Here is a 19,003-nt window from a genome sequence, read left to right on the forward strand (position 1 = left end):
TGTGGCGTCTCGAGATGGATCCTCAAATGGAATTAGGATGGGTGAGAGACGATTACGTCGAGATCTGGCGGCCTAACATGGCATTTTCCGGTGGACCACCCTAGACGCAGACCAAACATTGACGCCGGATCTGGAAAGAACTGGAAATGAGTACCTATGTATGAATCCAGACCCGGTGGATGCTGTCAGATGTGAAAGGGTGTAGTATGACTTCCAGCACGCCAGCTGGGGTGAGTCCCGTCTGCATGCTGCATTCGGGTCGGATATTTCGTGCAGACGGAGAACCTGGATGTTACGTTCCAACTCTTCGAGTTTCCTGCACATATACATCCTTAGAGCAACATGGACTCATCCCGAGTCCACATATTGGAAGATGATGTGCAGAATCCAAGTCCAATTTCAAACCTCGAATGTATAGAGATGCGAATGGAACCCTATCACAACCTCACCACTTGCGGTGAGCTGTAAACAAGGTGAGAAAAATTCCCTCGACCCCCATCGATCATGAGAACTTTCCCCCGGACAATCTTCATGCTGACCGTTCAAAAGACAAAACTCTGACCCGTTCAAAAAGTTGGGCGCCCGCTGCATGCGACGACTGTCAGAGTTTCGCTGGTCTCTTTCTCACCGCCACTTTCGTGCGGAGAAAAACCCGTATACATGTTGGTGAAGAGATCCACACCATCCACCACCACACAAACCGCCTGATCCGCTCATGAAAGTGGAGCATCGGGCTGCTAAGTGTCCCTTTTCACCAACTTGACTCACAAGTCGTGGGTCAAAACGGACGAGAGGATCAGAACGAACCAGGTGCATGGGGTTGTGACCAAATGGCGGAGGCACCCGGGAGCGCCGAGGCATTCCATTCTAGGTACATGATCTAAGGTAGGAGTACTACACTCTCTACGGGAGTATGTGTCGAGGTCTATGTAAGCAGCCGGAAACTGGAATGGACATTTCTGCGTCGATGTTAATTGCCGGGCGGATTAGATTGCCAGACAGAGAGAACAGAATGGAAAGGATCTACCTGAGATAAATCATGTCAAGGCAGCTGCATCCTTTTCATATACTGACACGTCTGGAAAGCAGTGGTGATATGGTATGTCTCTAGACTATCCGGTGAAAATGAATGGTCACGAGGGAGGACGTGAGTTACAGGCAGTACGTAGAAAGAGTTCTGTTCTCATAAAGCGAGTACTTGGGGCCGCATGAGTGAATACTACATTGCTGAAGCGCATAAAATACAATGGCATTCGACCAGGGGGATCGAGCGAGATGAACAACAGTCAACAATGGAAAATACCATAAACCCTTCCAAACTACTCCAATCATCAGCGCAGATACCTTTAGAAGAGACATACTCCGCTACCATCTAATATACCGAGCCGTTTACGGAGAAGTGGCCTTGGACTTGGGCATCGGGACATCTTCGCCATACACCTCCCGATATTCCTCACGGTAGCGCTCTTGATCGCGTCCGGCCTTCTCAAAGTAGGGCTACGCAAGTGATTAGTTGGGCTTACACAATTGACTGGCAACACATCTCGAGAATCTTACCTGCTTCTCCGCATCTGTCAGATTCTTCCACTCTCCAGAAAGGCGCATGGATGCATCCTTGACGGTAAGGTGCTTGAAGTCGCCGCTCTCGTGACGCTCCTTCATGAACCACAAGTATGGGCTCAGAGGAGCCTTGACCAGGCGCTCATCGTGGATACCGTAATACTTCTTGTGGCCCAGACGGCGAAGGTGTTTACGAGCGGTGTTCGCTTGCTTGATCTGGATTGGCGTGTATTGATTGAGCCATGCCTCGTACGAAGCTTCGTTTGTAGACCGGTTCTTCTCGGCTTGTTCGATGAATCGCTGCCATTCAGATGTTAGCACGGCGTCCACGACAGATGGGGAGAGACCCCGCCACGGAATCTATTGGGCTCAGCGTACATCAGCTTCAGCCAGTCTCTGAGCGGTGACTTGCTCGACGGCTTCCTTGAAAGTCTCAACTGGGGAGCGCGACGATGACTGGCCCTTGAGTTCGTTGAGCTTGTGCTGAGTCGCAACCGCACGAGATGTCTGGGGTAGCTTCTTGGGGGGCGTCAAAGCTGTCTCCTTGAGCTGTTTGAGAAGCTCTCGGCTTTCCTTCTTTTCTTTGGCTTCTTTCTGCTTCTCGGTCAATTGGCGCGCGGGCTTCTTTGCGGACTTCTTCGCTTTGGTAGGCTTGCTGTCGGTCGCGTAGGAGTGCGATCGTTGTTGAGCATGAATTGGGGGGACTGATCCGACCAGTGGTGTCGGAAATTGGGCGCTCGACGCAAGCGACAGGCGGGCGAGCTGATTATGGACCACAGTCACGCGGGTCTGCAGCAACGACGCATCGCCGAGGCACAAGCGCCGCAGCGCACTAGCGCGAGCGACTCGTTGCAGAGACATTGATGAAGAACAAGTGATAGTGGTGATTCTCCTGCTGGTGAAGCGTTGAGATTCAGATCTCTGTGGCTGTGAGCAATCAAAATTGGCTGTGCGAAGAGCGGAGGTGCAAGCTGTGGAACGCTTTCACTGACGCAAGCGGGCAGGGGAGGCTGGAACGCTTAATCGAGCCAAGCAAGCTAAACAACCAAACAGGCATAGCAGCTGTCGCGGGCGCGTTTGAGCTTCGTTTGGGTCTGAGCCGAGCTGGGACTAGTCAGTGGTCACATGACGTGAAGGGGGCCCGCCCCCACGTGACGGAGCCATGGCGATCACTCTGGTCCAGAGTCCAGGCGCAAAAAGTCCCAGACGCATACAAGCTCGACAGTCAAGTCCCCAACGCATCATTTCCTTGGCGGGTCGGACAACGCAACTGACCACACTTGTGGACGAGAGTCATTTGGACGTGTATTGAATTCTTCCAGGCCTTTTGTGATCTAACCATCCGGTGCCTTTGAGTTTCAGTAATACTCACTCATCGTTGGCCTGTGATAATGGCTCGCCACGGGGATACTCGCTCACCATCTCCTGTAGGCAGCACATACTCGTCATCTCGACGCAACCGCAGAGATGATGATCGCTACGACAGACACAGAAGGGATGAGGGACGCGGGTACCGCAGGTCCCGTAGTCCAGAGGTAAGTTGTGATTTGAACTTGTTAACAACTGTCTTTCAAGCAATCTCTGACTCAATTGTGCTCATTCTAGCGACGGTATCGCGAGCGCGAAAATGGCCGCGACAGAGATGGCTACAGACGCCGTGATCGATCGATAGACCGACGTGACGAAGATAGCTACCGCCCTGGTCGAAGAGATCGGTCTCGCGAGCGCCGTAGATCTAGAGATCGGGATGATGATCGTGGCTATCGTCGCAGGAGTCGAGACAGGGATTATCGGCCAAGGAGAGATGATTCGCGCGATCGAGACCGGAGACGTACAGACGATCTTGCTGATTCGAAGCACAAGTCTAGAAGGGCTGACAGCCGAGATCGCGGCGCATCTCGACGCTCGAGATCTCGTACTCAAGAGGTATGTCACTCTCACTGCTACCTCAGCTATGATTCGTTCGATGCTCATAACGGTCGACAGCCATCGAAGCCTACAACTCCTGCCCCAACTGCGCCCCCGCCACTCAGACCGACGAGCAAAAAAAGGCCGAGAGACTAGCCAAACTCGAAATGTGGAAAGCCAAGCAGGCCGCTGAGCGTGAGCGAAAGCAGAAGGAGCAGGCTGCAGTCAGTGGGGGTCGTGGCATCCTCGACGAGATTGACCGGAGATCTGGTCTATCCCCTGCTGTGGCCTCACCCGTACCGCCTGCTACCCCAACCGAAGCCCCATCTCCGGCACCTTATGCAGGAAAATTCGATCCCAAGGCGATCGTCAAGGGCGCAGCCTCAAATGGCACGGCGCCTACCCCTGCAGTGCTTGGAATTGACGCCCCGGTTCCTCAAAAGGCGAAATCTGCGGCAGCGCCACCTGCAGCTCCCTCCGTCGCACCACCTGCACCATTGAAGGCCAAGGGAAATGTTAGTGGCTTTGGTCTGGGCGGTAAACAAGCGCTTGATAGCGAGAAGTCTTCTGCCACTAAGACACTAGGCTTTGGCGAAGAGGAATCGACCCGCAAGAAGCTAGAGCGGCTTCCAACGCCACCTCTTGATGATGGTAAAGATGGTATTACAGGCGCCGAGGACGTGGGCGATGATGATGACGTCGATATGCAAGATGGCGACAATGAGGAGCAGGCCGCGGCTGCCGCCCGAGCTGCGGCCGAACGGCGCGAAGCTCGCCTTCAAAACCAGCAGTCAGAGTCGAATGCCGATATTCAGATGGAGGAGGTTCCGACCCAACAAGCCGAGGCTGCGGAGATGGACGTTGATGAGGCCGATGACGTTGACCCTCTAGACGCATTCATGTCCGAACTGACAGACACTGGTCCCCCAAAGAAGAAGTCTGGTGTCACATTCGCGAAGAAGAAGGGTCCACAACAACCAGAGGCTTTGTTTGGTGATGAGGATGATGTGGATCTCACGGCTGTTGGTGCTGAAGACGCAGAAGATGTTCTCGCTTTGGCCAGTAAGAAAAAGAAAAAGGAAATCCCGACCGTTGATCATGCGAAGGTTGAGTACGAGCCGTTCCGCAAGAGCTTTTACAATGAGCCTTCTCATCTAGCTGACATGACGGAAGAAGAAGTTGCCAATCTTCGACTTGAATTGGACGGCATCAAAGTTCGCGGCCAAGATATCCCCAAGCCGGTCCAAAAATGGGCCCAATGTGGTTTGGGTGTGCAGACTCTGGATGTCATCGAACGCCTGGGCTTTGAGGGCTTGACTTCAGTTCAGGCCCAAGCCATACCCTGCATCATGTCAGGCCGCGATGTGATTGGTGTAGCCAAGACTGGTTCCGGAAAGACCATGGCTTTCTTAGTTCCAATGTTCCGACATATCAAGGATCAGCGACCTCTACGGAACATGGAAGGTCCAATCAGTTTGATCATGACCCCGACTCGCGAGCTGGCTACGCAAATCCACAAGGACTGCAAACCGTTCCTCAAGGCCCTTGGTCTCCGTGCTGTGTGTGCATATGGCGGTGCTCCCATCAAAGACCAAATTGCGGAGTTGAAGCGTGGAGCTGAAGTTGTCGTCTGCACACCCGGACGTATGATTGACCTGCTTGCTGCGAATTCTGGGCGAGTGACCAATCTTCATCGTGTGACGTATGTCGTCCTCGACGAAGCAGATCGCATGTTTGATATGGGATTTGAACCCCAGGTAATGAAGATTTTGGCCAACGTTCGACCTGACCGTCAGACTGTGCTGTTCTCCGCCACGTTCCCTCGGAACATGGAAGCTCTTGCTAGGAAGACACTCAAGCGACCAATTGAAATTGTGGTCGGCGGCAGAAGTGTCGTGGCTCCTGAAATTACCCAGATTGTCGAGGTACGAAACGAAGACCAGAAATTCGTGCGTCTCCTGGAGCTTCTTGGGAATCTGTACTCTGACGACGCGAACGAGGACGCGCGGGCGCTGATCTTCGTTGATCGTCAAGAGTCCGCGGATACCCTGCTGAAAGAATTAATGCGCAAGGGTTATCCGTGTATGTCTATTCATGGTGGAAAAGATCAGATCGATCGTGACTCTACCATTGAAGATTTTAAAGCGGGCGTTTTCCCGGTCTTGATCGCTACTTCGGTCGCCGCCCGTGGACTGGACGTCAAGCAATTGAAACTCGTCATCAACTACGATGCTCCCAACCATCTGGAAGATTACGTCCATCGTGCAGGTCGAACTGGCCGTGCTGGAAATACCGGTACGGCCGTCACATTCCTGATGGACACACAAGAGCGCTACTCGGTAGATATCGCCAAGGCTCTCAAGCAGAGTGGACAAGAGGTTCCCGAACCAGTCCAGAAGATGGTGGATAGCTTCTTGGAGAAAGTGAAGGCGGGCAAGGAAAAAGCCAGCGGATCCGGGTTCGGTGGCAAGGGTCTGGAGCGACTGGACCAGGAGCGCGAAACTGCACGTATGCGTGAGCGCCGGACGTACAAGACTGGCGAAGAGGGAGAGGAAGATGAGGACAAGGATGATAAGAAGGAGAAGAAGAAAGGCGATGACGATCGTTTCGCCAAAGCTCTTTCTGCGGTGCAACCCGCAGCAGCGGCGCCCGCAGCGGCGCCACTGGTCGGAGTTCCCAAGGGAATCGATCTCGATGGAAAGATTACTGTCCACAGGACTGAGAAGGATCCCAATGCCGGCGGGAAGAATCCCTTGGACAAGGTGGGCTCGGCTGTGGCGGACATTCATGCACGTCTAAGCCGTGCCGGTGTGATGCGATCGGGTGTGCCTATCGACAATCGTGGTCCAGATGCAGGCGCTTTCCACGCCACTTTGGAGATCAACGACTTCCCCCGTAAGTCACCTCTCCCCCTTTCCATGCGCTACCGTGTTGAGCCATTTACTGACCACCCTCCTTTGCACCAGAGAAAGCTCGTTGGGCCGTCACCAATCGCACGAATGTCGCCAAAATTCTGGAGGCTACCGGAACCTCCATCACCACCAAGGGCAGCTTTTATCCCTCTGGCAAGGAGCCCGGGCCTAACGAGAATCCCAAGCTTTATATTCTTGTCGAGGGTGAGACGGAGATTTCCGTCACAAACGCCATGCGGGAGCTCATGCGTCTGCTGAAGGAGGGCACTGTTGCCGCCGCCGATAGTGATGCACGTCAACCAGCCAGTGGTCGCTATAGCGTGGTTTAACGTCGCCATTTATTTAAGAAACCCCTTTTCAATCCATTCCTAGAGGCCTCGGGGTCTTTGTCTATTTTTCTTACGAACATTTGCCATGGCATGGTGTCACGGATTTTTCTGATGTGGTCCAAACCAATGTCCACTTGTAGTCGCATTCCAACAATCAGACCAACATTGTCCTAGTGAGACCACGGGCAGGTCACTGTGTATGGCTGTCCGCTGATGGGACGGACAACAGTGATGAAAGTAGAATTTAAAATCGAGGCAAGATCGCCCAAGCAAAGAGATTATGAACATTCGACGGAGAAACGTGGCGCTTTGAAAGATGTAAATGCCAACCGCCAACTATAGACCGAATGAAGCGCTGAACACGAACAGGCCACCCTAGACACCCCAAAATACAATGAAAACCTTAAGCGATGATGGATTTCCTCAATTCCATTGTCGCGCTGCCGCGGCCTCGTCTGCATTTCGTACTGCACGCTCTGTCTGACTCGCCTCGTTTAAGGTCTGTGTGTGAGTCTTGGACTTTTGCTCGGCCAGTTTGCTCCCCAACTTCCCCTTGTTGGCCGCCGATGCTGCTTCGGCTCTTTTCTGCAAAACGCAAATGAAAAAAGGGGGCATTCCCGTTAGACTCTTCTCACTATCTCGAGGAGAGGGCAAGGGACTCTCCTCGATGACACGCGGCAAATCATGCGACTCACCTGGGCTGCGATCGCAGCATTAGATCGCGCCTCGTCACCACCCCCTTGTTGCGGGGAGCTTTCTCCCAGCGTTCGCCCAGGACTACTTTGCCAATTTGCTTTTGCCGGCACGGATGCGCGAGGGGCATTTGACTGTGGTGCCGAGGGCGGAGCGCCGACCACTCGACCGGGCCCTGTAAAGGCCTCGGGCTGATTTGATGAGCGGGAGCAGATGTTGCCCATGGCTTTGGATGAGTGGGGAAGAGAGATTGGAGGTTAGATAGAGGGGCAAGAGAGTGGTCTCTGGGCTTTCCAAATAGTATCAGCCTTGCGCGAGTTGAATCGGTACGATTAGAGGATGTGTCGTGTGTCAACTTGGTGACATTGTCTGAGAGTACTCGCTTTGAATCCCTGGCGGAAGCGAACACCACCCAGCAGAGTCTTCAATGTTTGTTGTAACTTGCGATATCTTACTGACTCTGAGTGCAATGGATAATTCGTTGACTCGTTGTCACTGGTCATGTAGTAACGTTCCCTCTTGAGGTCAATCACCAAGGCTGGCGCACGTGGGGTTACGTCAGCAGATCAACGATTCCAGATTCGGCTTGAGGCCCGCCATCTGATCGGACGGGAGCCCCTCTCCCGTCGTGTTTGGATCTTGAGTTTCTTGGTGGATGGCGCAATTGCGCTGGTGAATAGCGGTCAGAGCAGTTCAATAGGGCTATGTGGGTATGCGTGACTTGCTATAATCCTGAGGAAGGCCCTTGTGTCTTTTTCAAGCTGTAGCGAGATATTTGCCTCATCATTCCTCATGGCTTAAAGCATTTTGCACAAGTAGATCTGCCAATGTAAATTAGTTCCAGGTCCAGATTCGATCGGGAAGACTTCATGGACAATTGACAAAGTGTGGCCGTGGTGGTTTTTTTTCGCTGATTTTGGACATTTTTCCCTCACGACCTCGCTATCATTGATCAGAGGATTACTGGGCTTAGCTTGGAAAAGAGCTTTGTTATAGGACTGGGCGGCAGTTGTATTAGACAAGATAAAGAATGTAGGTATTCATATCAAGTGAATGAGGTTTTTGGCGTTACTCAAATGCCTGAGTTTGACGGGTCAGTCGCGCATCAGTGATAGGAAATGCGGACTCTATGAGTTGCAAAATATCTTTTAATGACGAATTCCAAATTTCCAAATTAAACTCATATGGCCGACTGCAACTACTTTCAGTCCAGGAAACTGTTTCAATATTCCAACATGTTGGCTCCTGAATATCGGGACATAAGCCCTACTGACCTTTAGTGGCCGCTATCGGCTGTTGTATCTGCCCCACGTGCATATTGCAATTTATCCGCAGGACATGACGCTTCGCCCACAAGGTCCTCATCGACTGCCCGCATCTACGCTCCAAAGGTCCTCACGATATTTCAACCAACTTTGCGCAGGCGCAAGTTGACAGAAACGGGCCATTAAAACTCATAATCTTATTCCTTTTTCTTGTCTGTGCAACGTACCTCTCCCACCTCTTATTCCACACACTCATCCCGGTGTCTTGCAGGGTCCTCGAAGAAACCCCCGGAAAAGTGTGCCGCATGCTGGTCGACCGATTCCCCGAATTCCACAAGCGCACCGACCATCTATCGTCCAGACTGTACGCTGCTGCTGTGCCTGAAACTAAGCATCGAAATAGTTGGGACCGGGTTTTTTTTTTTTTAATTGATATTGCCGTGCGCGGCCAATTCTGTGCGGTTCTTGCCAGACGAAATAAGTGCTCGGCCACAAACTTCTGATCCTCCATGATCGTGCTGAGGTCCACGGCCACGCCCAATTTGCAACTCATTCTGTGAAATCGTTCTTGGCAGTCTCGAAAATGGCTTCTCACACCCAGACATCCGACTTTTGCCTTGAATGTCGCTGGGAAGACCTTCATATCGACCCAAAGACAGAAAATGAGCCTTCGACACAACACCCCGATGCCCATTGGAATTGTACTGATGCTCAGCACCATACTTCCTTGGCCCACTGCGGGGTCGAGGAGGTATGTTGCGAGGCCGATACTTGCGAGGCTGATACTTGCGAGGCTGATACTTGTGAGGCAGAGACATGCGTGGATGACTGTGACAGGGACTGCGAGTCTGTCTGTGATGGCTATGCGGCCTGTGGTGCTTCGACAACGTGCTCCGTGGCAGACTGCGATGAGGATCATTGCGAAAGTGCAGAGCCTGTCTGCCTCGAAAATCACTGTTGCGAAGATGCCACTGAACATGATTGCACTTTTGAATCTATTCTTGGTATCACGCCGTCTATCTTTGACTCTTCTCATTTCCTGCCCTCCTCAACGGCCGTTCAACCCCCTCTTGGTGAGATGGGGAAATCTGTCGCTTACATGGCGCCAACGAGCCTTGATTCGTGCTCTCAGTATGAATTTCTTTCCTCCTATCAGGCCCATGCCACGCAGTGTGAGCAGCATGTGCAAAATCATCTCGGCTGTCAGGACTTCAGAAAGGATTGGCAGGAGATGCTCAGTCATCAAAACCAGCCTTTACCTCAAGAGCTACACATTGATCCCACGGAAATATACCAAATCCTCGGGGTGGGCTCTGATTTCGCAAACTGCCATTACTCGCATCTTGGAACAAACCACCAAGAGCACATGATTCCAGGGACATTCGGGCATATCAATCACGAGCCTGTCGGCTGTCTCGAACAGGAGCATCACCACCACCACCGTCACCACGTCCCTGTTGAATTCAAAAATCCCAATGATTTCACTCTCCATGTCCATGGTCCACATCGCAGTCATCATCGATGTCGCAGTCACCATCATCACACTCACCCCTATTCGCCTTATTCCCGACAATCCAGATCGAGTGTCAGCTCGCACTTCATGTCGAGTCCGAGAGACACACCTCCCCCCTTGGATAAAGACCTTTCATCGGTGCTCACAACCCCTGAGCAAACTGCGCAAGACCCCACCGTGCACCAATGCAAGTGGGTCACCTCTATCAATGGCATTCAAACGTCATGTGGAGCTGTTTTCGCCGACTCGGGCGCCCTTCAAGATCACTTGGTAGCTGAGCACACGAATACCATTCAAGGTGCCAAAGGTAAAGGGTACTACTGCCGCTGGCAAGGCTGCTACCGCCCCGACGAGGCATTCTCCCAAAAGTCCAAGTTGCAGGGCCACTTCTTGACACACAGTAATTGTACGAGCGCCAGCCCAAGTCCAATTTCCCTGCAATTCATACTGACTATGCTCATCACAGACAAAAACTTCAAATGCTCTGTCTGCGGCAAGAACTTTGCCAGACAAGCGACACTAGACCGACATGAACGAAGCCACCGTGGCGACAAACCCTACAAGTGCAAAACCTGCGGGAAGACCTTCACTGACAGTAGTGAGCTCAGTATGCCCTCCCTCCTCCCTTTAACTTCTGTTTTCTTCACGGCCGCGTGTACAATTACTAACTGGTACAGAAACACATTCACGAATCCACACCGGTGAAAAGCCATTCAAATGTACATTCCCCGGATGCAAGTTTGAAACTGGCGATGTAAGTTGTTCCATGATGACCGGCCCCGAAGGTTCAACTCATTCATCTGACACTGTTCCAGTCATCGAATATGTCCAGTCACAGACTGACCCATGGGGAGCGTAAACACAAGTGCACTTATCCGGGATGCTCCAAGAGCTTCACGAGACCTGGTATGTTCCCTTTACAATCATTTATTTTGTATTTTTGTTACTCTGGCTGACTTGGGGCCTCCGAATAGATCAACTCAAGCGTCACCAGCGCACTACGCACGACACAAGAATCTCATCCACGCATCCATCACCTGACATAGCCCTATTGCCTCAAAATCCACTAATCACCACTTGATGAATCAAAATCACCAGCCACCAAAAAATACCCCTTCCATTTATGATGAGAAGAAACCATTCTCTACAAATTCGCCACACGGGCTCGGCCAGCCTTTGTGTCGACATTGCAATTATTAAGCTGGGGCCCAAATCGGCTCGATACTTCAGTGTATGACTGTGATGCTTGGCCATTCTTTGCGCCACCATCGAACCTGCACCAGCTGTCCGAACATACACTCTTCGGGTGAACATAATAATATAGTCAAAATGAAATTTACTTCTAATATGATATAACAAGGGGAAAATCCACATCGAAACTCGGCGTGCTACACCCATCTTGACTGGGACAACGGTCTGAAAGCACAAGAGCAGAAGTGCGAGTGGTGCTAGCCGAATAGTAGCTCAAGCTTTCCATTAAACAGACGATCAATAAACTTGATAGACCAAACACTTGTCCGGAATGTGATACTTGGTAGGGATTAACGAGCGATCGCTCGTGGTTCAAGGTTGAAATAGTACCATTACCCCTTAAAAAATGGCCTCTGTACTCCCCACAATTTCAAAATCCACGTTGGCATCAGCCCCCAAAATAGTGAGGAGGGATCAAATTCATCGATTTCGCCAAATTACCATATTCATATTGTAGAAGCCCAAGATAGTCCAGAGTCTCTCAACTAATCCGCCTGTGCCCTTTCCTCCAACAATTCGACCGCATTCCTCAACTCCCTCACCCGCTGGCCCACCCTTCTTCGCACCTCTTCACGCACCTCCCTACTGACATCCCCCGGATTGAAATTCGTCTCCACGATAGCATCCCCCTCCCCAACCGCCTCGTCACCTTCGGCCTTGGACCCCGTGTTCCGAACACCGCTATCGACGTCCTCTCCCGGCCGCGCCGTGTACAGATGGTAAACAGCGCATAGTTGATTCAGAGCATCCCGTGCAGACTCCCGGTCCGACGACGCATAGATCGTGGAGCCGTCGGTACTTTCAGTGGCAATTTCAAACTCGTCTTTGGCGGTTTCGTACAGGTCTTGTAGTTCTTCGATCAGGTTGTCTGCTGTCGGTTTCGCGGGGGAAGAGGTACTGGAGTAGTTTCGGATGCTTGGGGTTGAGTATCGCTCAATTGACTGTTTTTGCCCTTGGGAGGATAGAGCAAGGCTTGCAGAGTTGACTTTGCAGGGCAATGGTGCATTTCGTTTGTGGTTCAGCCTTGTCGCACTGGCAAGGTGGATGGCACGGGACCGGGTGAGTCGGCAGAGCGATGTCGGGGCTCGGATAGTATGGCTGTGTGTGATGATGGGTGCCCGGAGGCGAATTGATAGAGAAGACATTTTGCAAGGTAGAAAAAAAACAAGCTCTGCGATATCAATCGACGAGATTCAATGATGCAGTAGTCGAGAGTGTAAAGGCTTGGATGACCTCGGCTGGGGACGGATGACGTAGAATCACGTGGTGATAGTGATAGTACCAAGAGCAGACCGTTTATCAGATGCTCTTCGATTGAAGATTTGTATGTTTTGCTGTTTGTTCACTCGACGTGAAAGGCTGTATGAGGAGTGAATTCGATGTCTTCACATATGCTCGAAATCTCGGGGAGAACAATTCTGGAAACTGAATCTCTTATCGAGCAACTTCCATGCGGAACTTTTCAAAAATTTAGCCGGACTTTTGCCTCCCTCAGAGCGCTTGTGCTTTTAGCGACGGCAAAATACGATAGTGCCTTTTGACAATGACAAAGAAATCAGGGGTCTAATCAAGGGAAATCTGACTCTGCGTAATACTTTGAACTTGGACTAGTCAACTGTAGGCTTGGTGGTACAATAAGATGGATATTAATAAGCGAGGTGTCAATGCCGTACAACCAGCTATATTGCTATTCCACGCTCGATAAATGGCCATCCGTGTATTGAGAGCTTATTCTACGGGTGACCTCCCGAGTTTATCGCTCATATTTCTAAGCCAGAGGTAGTAATCAATGTAGGTGAATCATGATAATTGTAAGATGGAATCAAAGTCCTTCTCCGAGCCACGACTCTGCGATGCCTCCAAGTCCATGGCTAACAATGATTACCTGCGTCAACACATGCTCTCTTACCTCTGAATCGCGTTTCCCCCCAAACATTACTTGAAGAAGTGGCTTTTCTCTCTGAGCTTTATTTGTTATGCTTTTAGACTGCTCACTCCAATAGTTCAGTCTATACCATGACAGTGTCTCCACATTCATCCCGTAAATATATACAATCTCTCAACATCTTACATTCACACGCGGACTAGAAAAAGAGTACTGGCCCACTGGTCAACCCCGATACCCAATAAACTGGATACTACCACGCCCTTTCATTGACGTCTCTCTCTCCAGCTTCAAGCTAGACTTTAGATCCTGCCACTTCTCCAGCCTACAACCTGCAACTCTTCTCCTTTGGGGAACCTTCCGCAGAAGACCCATCTCAATGACAGAACTTTCTCGCTATAAGGGCATTGTGCTCACCATTTGCATACTTTTGGTAAGTCCTGTCTCTTTCCAGGTTCTATTGAGGTACACACAGCACGTCGCGTCGACGGACAACAGCCCTTAAGCCTGGGTGAACTTTCAGTTCCCATCCATGGCCCCCGAGGCAAAGGAGCCAACTCTCTGCTTGGGGAGATGATTCAAATATCTTTGAACCTGTATCACGCCTCATCCGTGCGGGAGATGATGGAGAGTTCCTGCCGTCACTCCAGTCTGGTTAATTATAATATAGCCCATCATTGACTTCCTCAGCAGTGCCTTACCCCAACCCAGCAAGATCTGAATGCTTTCAATTTCCATAAAACTCCATCCAAGATGATCCCAGTAACTAACTCAACCCACTCCTATCTTACAGATAATCATCACCCTAGCCACATGGCAACCCTCATCCAGTTCCGTCGCAGACCCCCACGGCCTGACGTTGAAGCAGCTCTGGAACCAGCTGCAGGTATTCCGGTCCCAGTTACAAGATCTACAAAGTCAATTACAGGAGCTTCGGAGTCGGCATCAGGAGCTTCTGGCTGGTGTGTTTCTCGAATAGGGGACCCACCTTCCACTTTGTGGATTCGAGAGCTATATTAGTGCGATTGAAAAAACTGATGATTGGGTTTTTTTTTTCTTTGGTCTAGAGGAAATAACACTTGCGTATTGGGCCCGGGCCGTGTTTACTTTTCAGACGATTTTCCGCTCTGGCATGTTGTGCAATGGGTGTGTGAACTTCGGCTGTGATGGTTGGCTATAGAGATTGATTGGGGTGGTGGATGTTCTAATGAACAGCGTCGGTCAGTTGCGTCTGGGTTCTTAGTCGAGAGATAGAGCTTTTGCACTATCTGTTTTGCAGAGGTTTGATCAAAAGGATGGGTGTGCTAGCTGCTAGTTTCTGGCATCAAGACAAGTGACGAGAGGGTAGGTGATCTGGGGCTTGGCGGGGGCACTTTTCACTTTTGTCCAGCTAGATATTGTCTGCAATGCCTGTGGTGCTTTTGAGCTAAATAAGAGAGAAAATCTTGGATTATTTTTGTGAAAGTCACAGCTTGGATACAATTTAGTCTTTCGTTTTATTTCGTTACCTGATGGAGCGGGCTTGGAGGAGAGAATCTCCTCAAGTATTCATAACCTACTGGGTGCTTCCTCGGCTTAATGTAGTATCAAATTCTCTTTCACTACCCGAGTTGACGCAACACCTTGCAAGAATGAGAATTTGAACACTCCAGATAATCCATGAGTTAACTGATTTTGGCATATACAGAAATTTTAAGGAATTTCTCTGGCCTCATGTAGATATTTGCGCGATCTCGCATCGGAATGGTAGGTAGGAGTACACTTTATATTCATTTTCACACAATCCGGTGCATATGAATCTACCGTATTCATTCGATATTCAAGTAGCAATTTACTCGCTCACTCCCATCCCATCAATCATCAATCATCAATTAATCATGATCATTTCCATCGTCATCATCAAGAAGCCATCTAGTCGCAGGGGAGACAACCCCAGTGCATCAATGTCTTTCCAATCCAACACCCAGCAACATTCATTCAACCCAACATACAGACAACCCTCAAGCCGATAGTTCCCACCCATTCCCTCCAAGCCCAAGTCCCCATCGGGCATTTGAATTCCACCCTAGTTCACTTTGGCCCAAGCACTAGCCGAAGGAACCGGGATAGCAGACTGGCTGCACCGCTGCCCAGTACGCTCATTCCACTCTTTGCCATTCACACAGCCATCCTGAGCATTGTTGTACTGGTCCTGGTTCCGATTCTTGTTTTCACTCTCATAGCTATCCCCCGACTGAGTGGCAGTCGGATGAGCATGCCAAACACCATTGGCATCCGTCCAGCCAGATTGCGTCTGAGCCGATTGACCAGCCGGCCACGTCTTCAGCCCATTGGCACCTTGTTTTTGGTTCTGTCCGTTCTTGAACTGATCGTTCTTGTTTCCGTCACGGTGATCGTTCCACCCCAGTCCATTGTTGTACTGGCCATTGTTGTAATTCTCATGGCCGGGGTACTGGCCCTTCTGATACCATCCCAGCTCCTGGTTGTTGCTTGGATTGTTCAGGACAATGTAGCTTTCATTCGGGACAAAATTGCCCTGGGCATCATAATGTCCCTTCCGGTATTGGCCGCTGGGGTCCCATTGGCCGCTTTGATCGTTGGGATCGATGGGAAGGGCGAGGGTCACGATGGGTAAGAGTGCGAGAAAGAAGATGCTGCTGATCATGGCGGAACGCATTGTGATTGGGGGGGTTAGGGTTGGAATGTTCGAGGTGACAGAGTTCTTAGATCTTGGTGTTGGAATCACCTCCTATTGCACCTTGTTTATATACCCATACTGACCTCAAAGCTCGGTGAGCATGGTCCCGATTTTCCAAGGCATGGCCATGAATGGGCACCATGCGTCAGTAACGCCCGAGTCCAATTCATCTCAGATCGTGCACTGTGCCCCCCTGTGGCTCAGGGGCCTTCTCAGCATCGAGAATACGTCAATGTGCGTGCGTTCCTGTAGCCTGCGAGGTTGAGTGTGCCGTGCCGCAAGGGACATCGTCAAAGGTGGCAGGGAGCCGGGAGCTCTGGACAAGCACTCGGAGGTATTGACCGTGTTTTTGAAAACAGATAGAATCGGTCAGCGCAACGACTAGGATCTTGGCTGTTATACATAAATTGGAACTTGACGAGATTGGATTCCACAAAAGAAAAAAAAGCACATTGTCTCCATTGGCGTCGATTTCACCCACCGTTGATCCAATTTAATCAAGAGCGGTCCACTTCGCATGGGAGGGAGATGGATCATGGATTCTCGCATGGTGCTGCAGGTTGCAGCATGCAGGCTGTATGATCGACGAAACGATCGACGATGGCGACCACGCGTGGAAGATCCGGGGAGGTCCGTGGTGTATGCCTTGCAGATGATCTCATCAGTGTGCTTCATCGATAATAAAATTCAAAGACGATAGGATGGTTCCATGCCGAGAATTTTGAACGAACTATCGGTGAAGGAGAACCTGGTAGCCTAGAGATCTGGAACCGGCAATCACGGTGTGTCTTAAAAGGTCTGCCAAAACTCACGCGCTCCAACTCGCGCGTTGGGGGATATGCAAGGTCTGCTGTCCATCGACTTTCCACATTCAGGTAACGCCGACAATTCAGAATAGAATATCGTGGGAGAGGCAGATCGCATCGCCTCTGGTACCACGAAAAGGATCAATTTCGGGCTCTTTGAGGGTTCACTTGTTGTGCCCTTTCATGTGTAGGGTCCGTCCACCGACCAAGGGCTGGAAGGGAACCATTTTGCTGTGGAAGTGAGTGGAATGTGGCAGACAGGCTATTTACTCAGGAAATGACGCTCTTGTTGTCAATTAATTCATCGAATTCACGGATATCTTAGTTTTCATATGTATGCGTAAGAATAACGCGTGTCTCGCAGTGGCTTGTGCCGGAAAAAGGAAATACCAAAGGGAGTGGAGTGGTATCCACAAGTGATCAAACTGGTCCGGCCATACATGATTTGAAGATGTGGAGGAAAAAATAACAATCAAACGGACAGGCACCGATATCAGCGCACCGAAAGAAGAGAAAGAAACGTCAGCCAGGCACCAACACGACTCAGCGGCGGGCGCGATCACACTCAGCCAAGAACCTGTGAATTCCTTCAATATCTTGGTCTAATGTGGGTTGCACTTGGTCGGCACTGGTTTCTTGGAAAAACTGCTGATCACCAAGCTCGCTGATGTTGATGCTGGAGTAGGCGGAACGTGGTGAGGTCCAAGGGTTGCTTTCGAAAAGTTCCTTGTCTTCAAAACTGATCGCCTTTCCAGAATCGAGGCCCGAATCCCCGGAAAAGGGACTGCTGACCTCTGGCGTGATCATGCCGTGCCAATCAATGTCGTTCGAAATGTGGGTCTTCGGATTGGAGGAGTTCTCGAAGAGATACCCTGCTTCAGACGAGGCGGCAACGCTGGGCGCAAAGGGGAAGAGGAGTGCCAGATCAGCGCCCGTGCGGATGTCAAAGTCTTCGTCTTGCGTGATCCGGCCCCGCTGAACGCCGACTTCGTCACAAAGATGCTCGACGGTCTCGGCATCGCACCCAGGGAACCTCACACGGATAGTCGACCGGTCATGCAGAGAAATGGGCAAATCTCCCAGTACCGACAGGCGCTTGAGATCATTCAAGACCACAGCAAACTCCTTCAGCGCCCGAGCAAAATCAACAGAGAGCATGTCCATCACACCGTCCGAGTTCAAGGTCTGAATGGCCTCGGCGCCCGCCTGCTTGCTCAAGGCGTTGAAAGCGCCAAAGGCAGCCATAGTTGGGGACACTTGGAAGTCCAGGCTCGATCCAGATGCCTGGCGAGGGACAGCGGTCATCTTGCGACCAGCCTGGTCCTGCAGGACGCTGATGGCCTTGTACCGCTTTTCGCCCGTCCGAGGGTCAATTCCGTCGAAACGGACCTTTTGACCCGACAGGGCGAAGGCGCGAATGCCTTGAGATACATTCTGAATCACCTGAGCCGGCGCTGCCGGGCCATGGGAGAAGTAGCGGGCTCCTCCGAATCGACCAGCTCCCAGTGTGTAGCCTCCTGCAGTGCGACCGAGCGTGCCACCAGTCAAATTGGGACGCAATGTGGACGCAAATGGAGCGCGACTGGTGAACTTGCTGATGTTCGAAGCAACCCTAGTGCTTCGGTATGCGTGGGCCTCGGCCTGGAGACCCGATCGGACGGCCGAGACAAAGGCACCGGCTGCTCGAGTGGAGAAGTAGCGGCTTCGGGCCTGTCGAATAGCCGCAGCTCGGCTAATGGGTTGCCGGCTATTGATGCGGGCATAGGCAGGCTGATATCTCAAGGACGAGTATTGTGTTTGTTCTGGAAGTCTGGCCCTGATAGCCTTGGAGGCCCTTTCATAGGCAAACCTGTGGCGACATGGCGTGAGTAAATGACTCATGCGGGTCTTCGGAATCTGTCAAATGGAAGGACTGTACTGACCTTGCTGCTCGCCATATCTTGGGGAGCAACAGATGCCCATTCGCAGGCGCCATGTTGATGCCTTTTGGGCGATAGATCCACACGAGAGATGGTATGGGTTGGTAGATGATGGAAGTGATGAAAGAGGAGATGTCATGTCTTATGTATACCTCAGGCAGGATACCCCAGTGGCGGTGTTTGCCACGCATGTGACCCCGCAAGCGCTAATGGGACCATAATTGGTGGTGTGGCTGATGAGGTACCCCACCTGGGATCGGCAGT

General features: G+C 51.2%; 8 protein-coding genes across 8 annotated transcripts; 3 read left to right on the top strand and 5 right to left on the bottom strand.

Annotated features, from left to right (window-relative positions):
* Window positions 1-1,389: 1,389 nt before the first annotated feature.
* POX_d05685 (uncharacterized protein) lies at window positions 1,390-2,421 on the bottom strand (the record flags this gene model as incomplete). Its single annotated transcript, XM_050114525.1, has 3 exons — window positions 1,390-1,497; window positions 1,558-1,860; window positions 1,939-2,421. The coding sequence occupies 3 exons, from the start codon at window positions 2,419-2,421 to the stop codon at window positions 1,390-1,392; spliced, it is 894 nt and encodes a 297-aa protein (XP_049969476.1).
* A 530-nt stretch (window positions 2,422-2,951) lies between these two features.
* On the top strand, window positions 2,952-6,709 carry POX_d05686 (Pre-mRNA-processing ATP-dependent RNA helicase prp5; the record flags this gene model as incomplete). The annotated part of the gene is made up of 5 exons (XM_050114526.1): window positions 2,952-3,095; window positions 3,233-3,391; window positions 3,441-3,486; window positions 3,547-6,363; window positions 6,435-6,709. 5 exons carry the CDS (start codon window positions 2,952-2,954, stop codon window positions 6,707-6,709), a joined length of 3,441 nt encoding a protein of 1,146 aa, XP_049969477.1.
* A 423-nt stretch (window positions 6,710-7,132) lies between these two features.
* POX_d05687 (uncharacterized protein) lies at window positions 7,133-7,626 on the bottom strand (the record flags this gene model as incomplete). Its single annotated transcript, XM_050114527.1, has 2 exons — window positions 7,133-7,294; window positions 7,405-7,626. The coding sequence occupies 2 exons, from the start codon at window positions 7,624-7,626 to the stop codon at window positions 7,133-7,135; spliced, it is 384 nt and encodes a 127-aa protein (XP_049969478.1).
* Window positions 7,627-9,250: 1,624 nt separating this feature from the next.
* Window positions 9,251-11,221, top strand: POX_d05688 (uncharacterized protein; the record flags this gene model as incomplete). Its single annotated transcript, XM_050114528.1, has 5 exons — window positions 9,251-10,586; window positions 10,647-10,787; window positions 10,858-10,934; window positions 10,996-11,086; window positions 11,175-11,221. 5 exons carry the CDS (start codon window positions 9,251-9,253, stop codon window positions 11,219-11,221), a joined length of 1,692 nt encoding a protein of 563 aa, XP_049969479.1.
* A 695-nt stretch (window positions 11,222-11,916) lies between these two features.
* On the bottom strand, window positions 11,917-12,576 carry POX_d05689 (uncharacterized protein; the record flags this gene model as incomplete). The annotated part of the gene is made up of 1 exon (XM_050114529.1): window positions 11,917-12,576. One exon carries the CDS (start codon window positions 12,574-12,576, stop codon window positions 11,917-11,919), a length of 660 nt encoding a protein of 219 aa, XP_049969480.1.
* Window positions 12,577-13,695: 1,119 nt separating this feature from the next.
* On the top strand, window positions 13,696-14,295 carry POX_d05690 (uncharacterized protein; the record flags this gene model as incomplete). Its single annotated transcript, XM_050114530.1, has 2 exons — window positions 13,696-13,749; window positions 14,110-14,295. 2 exons carry the CDS (start codon window positions 13,696-13,698, stop codon window positions 14,293-14,295), a joined length of 240 nt encoding a protein of 79 aa, XP_049969481.1.
* A 1,086-nt stretch (window positions 14,296-15,381) lies between these two features.
* POX_d05691 (uncharacterized protein) lies at window positions 15,382-15,993 on the bottom strand (the record flags this gene model as incomplete). Its single annotated transcript, XM_050114531.1, has 1 exon — window positions 15,382-15,993. One exon carries the CDS (start codon window positions 15,991-15,993, stop codon window positions 15,382-15,384), a length of 612 nt encoding a protein of 203 aa, XP_049969482.1.
* A 1,370-nt stretch (window positions 15,994-17,363) lies between these two features.
* On the bottom strand, window positions 17,364-18,795 carry POX_d05692 (uncharacterized protein; the record flags this gene model as incomplete). The annotated part of the gene is made up of 2 exons (XM_050114532.1): window positions 17,364-18,669; window positions 18,743-18,795. 2 exons carry the CDS (start codon window positions 18,793-18,795, stop codon window positions 17,364-17,366), a joined length of 1,359 nt encoding a protein of 452 aa, XP_049969483.1.
* Between the last annotated feature and the right edge of the window lie 208 nt (window positions 18,796-19,003).

The sequence above is a fragment of the Penicillium oxalicum genome, chromosome IV, assembly GCF_001723175.1.
Source record: "Penicillium oxalicum strain HP7-1 chromosome IV, whole genome shotgun sequence".
NCBI classification, from domain to species: domain Eukaryota; kingdom Fungi; phylum Ascomycota; class Eurotiomycetes; order Eurotiales; family Aspergillaceae; genus Penicillium; species Penicillium oxalicum.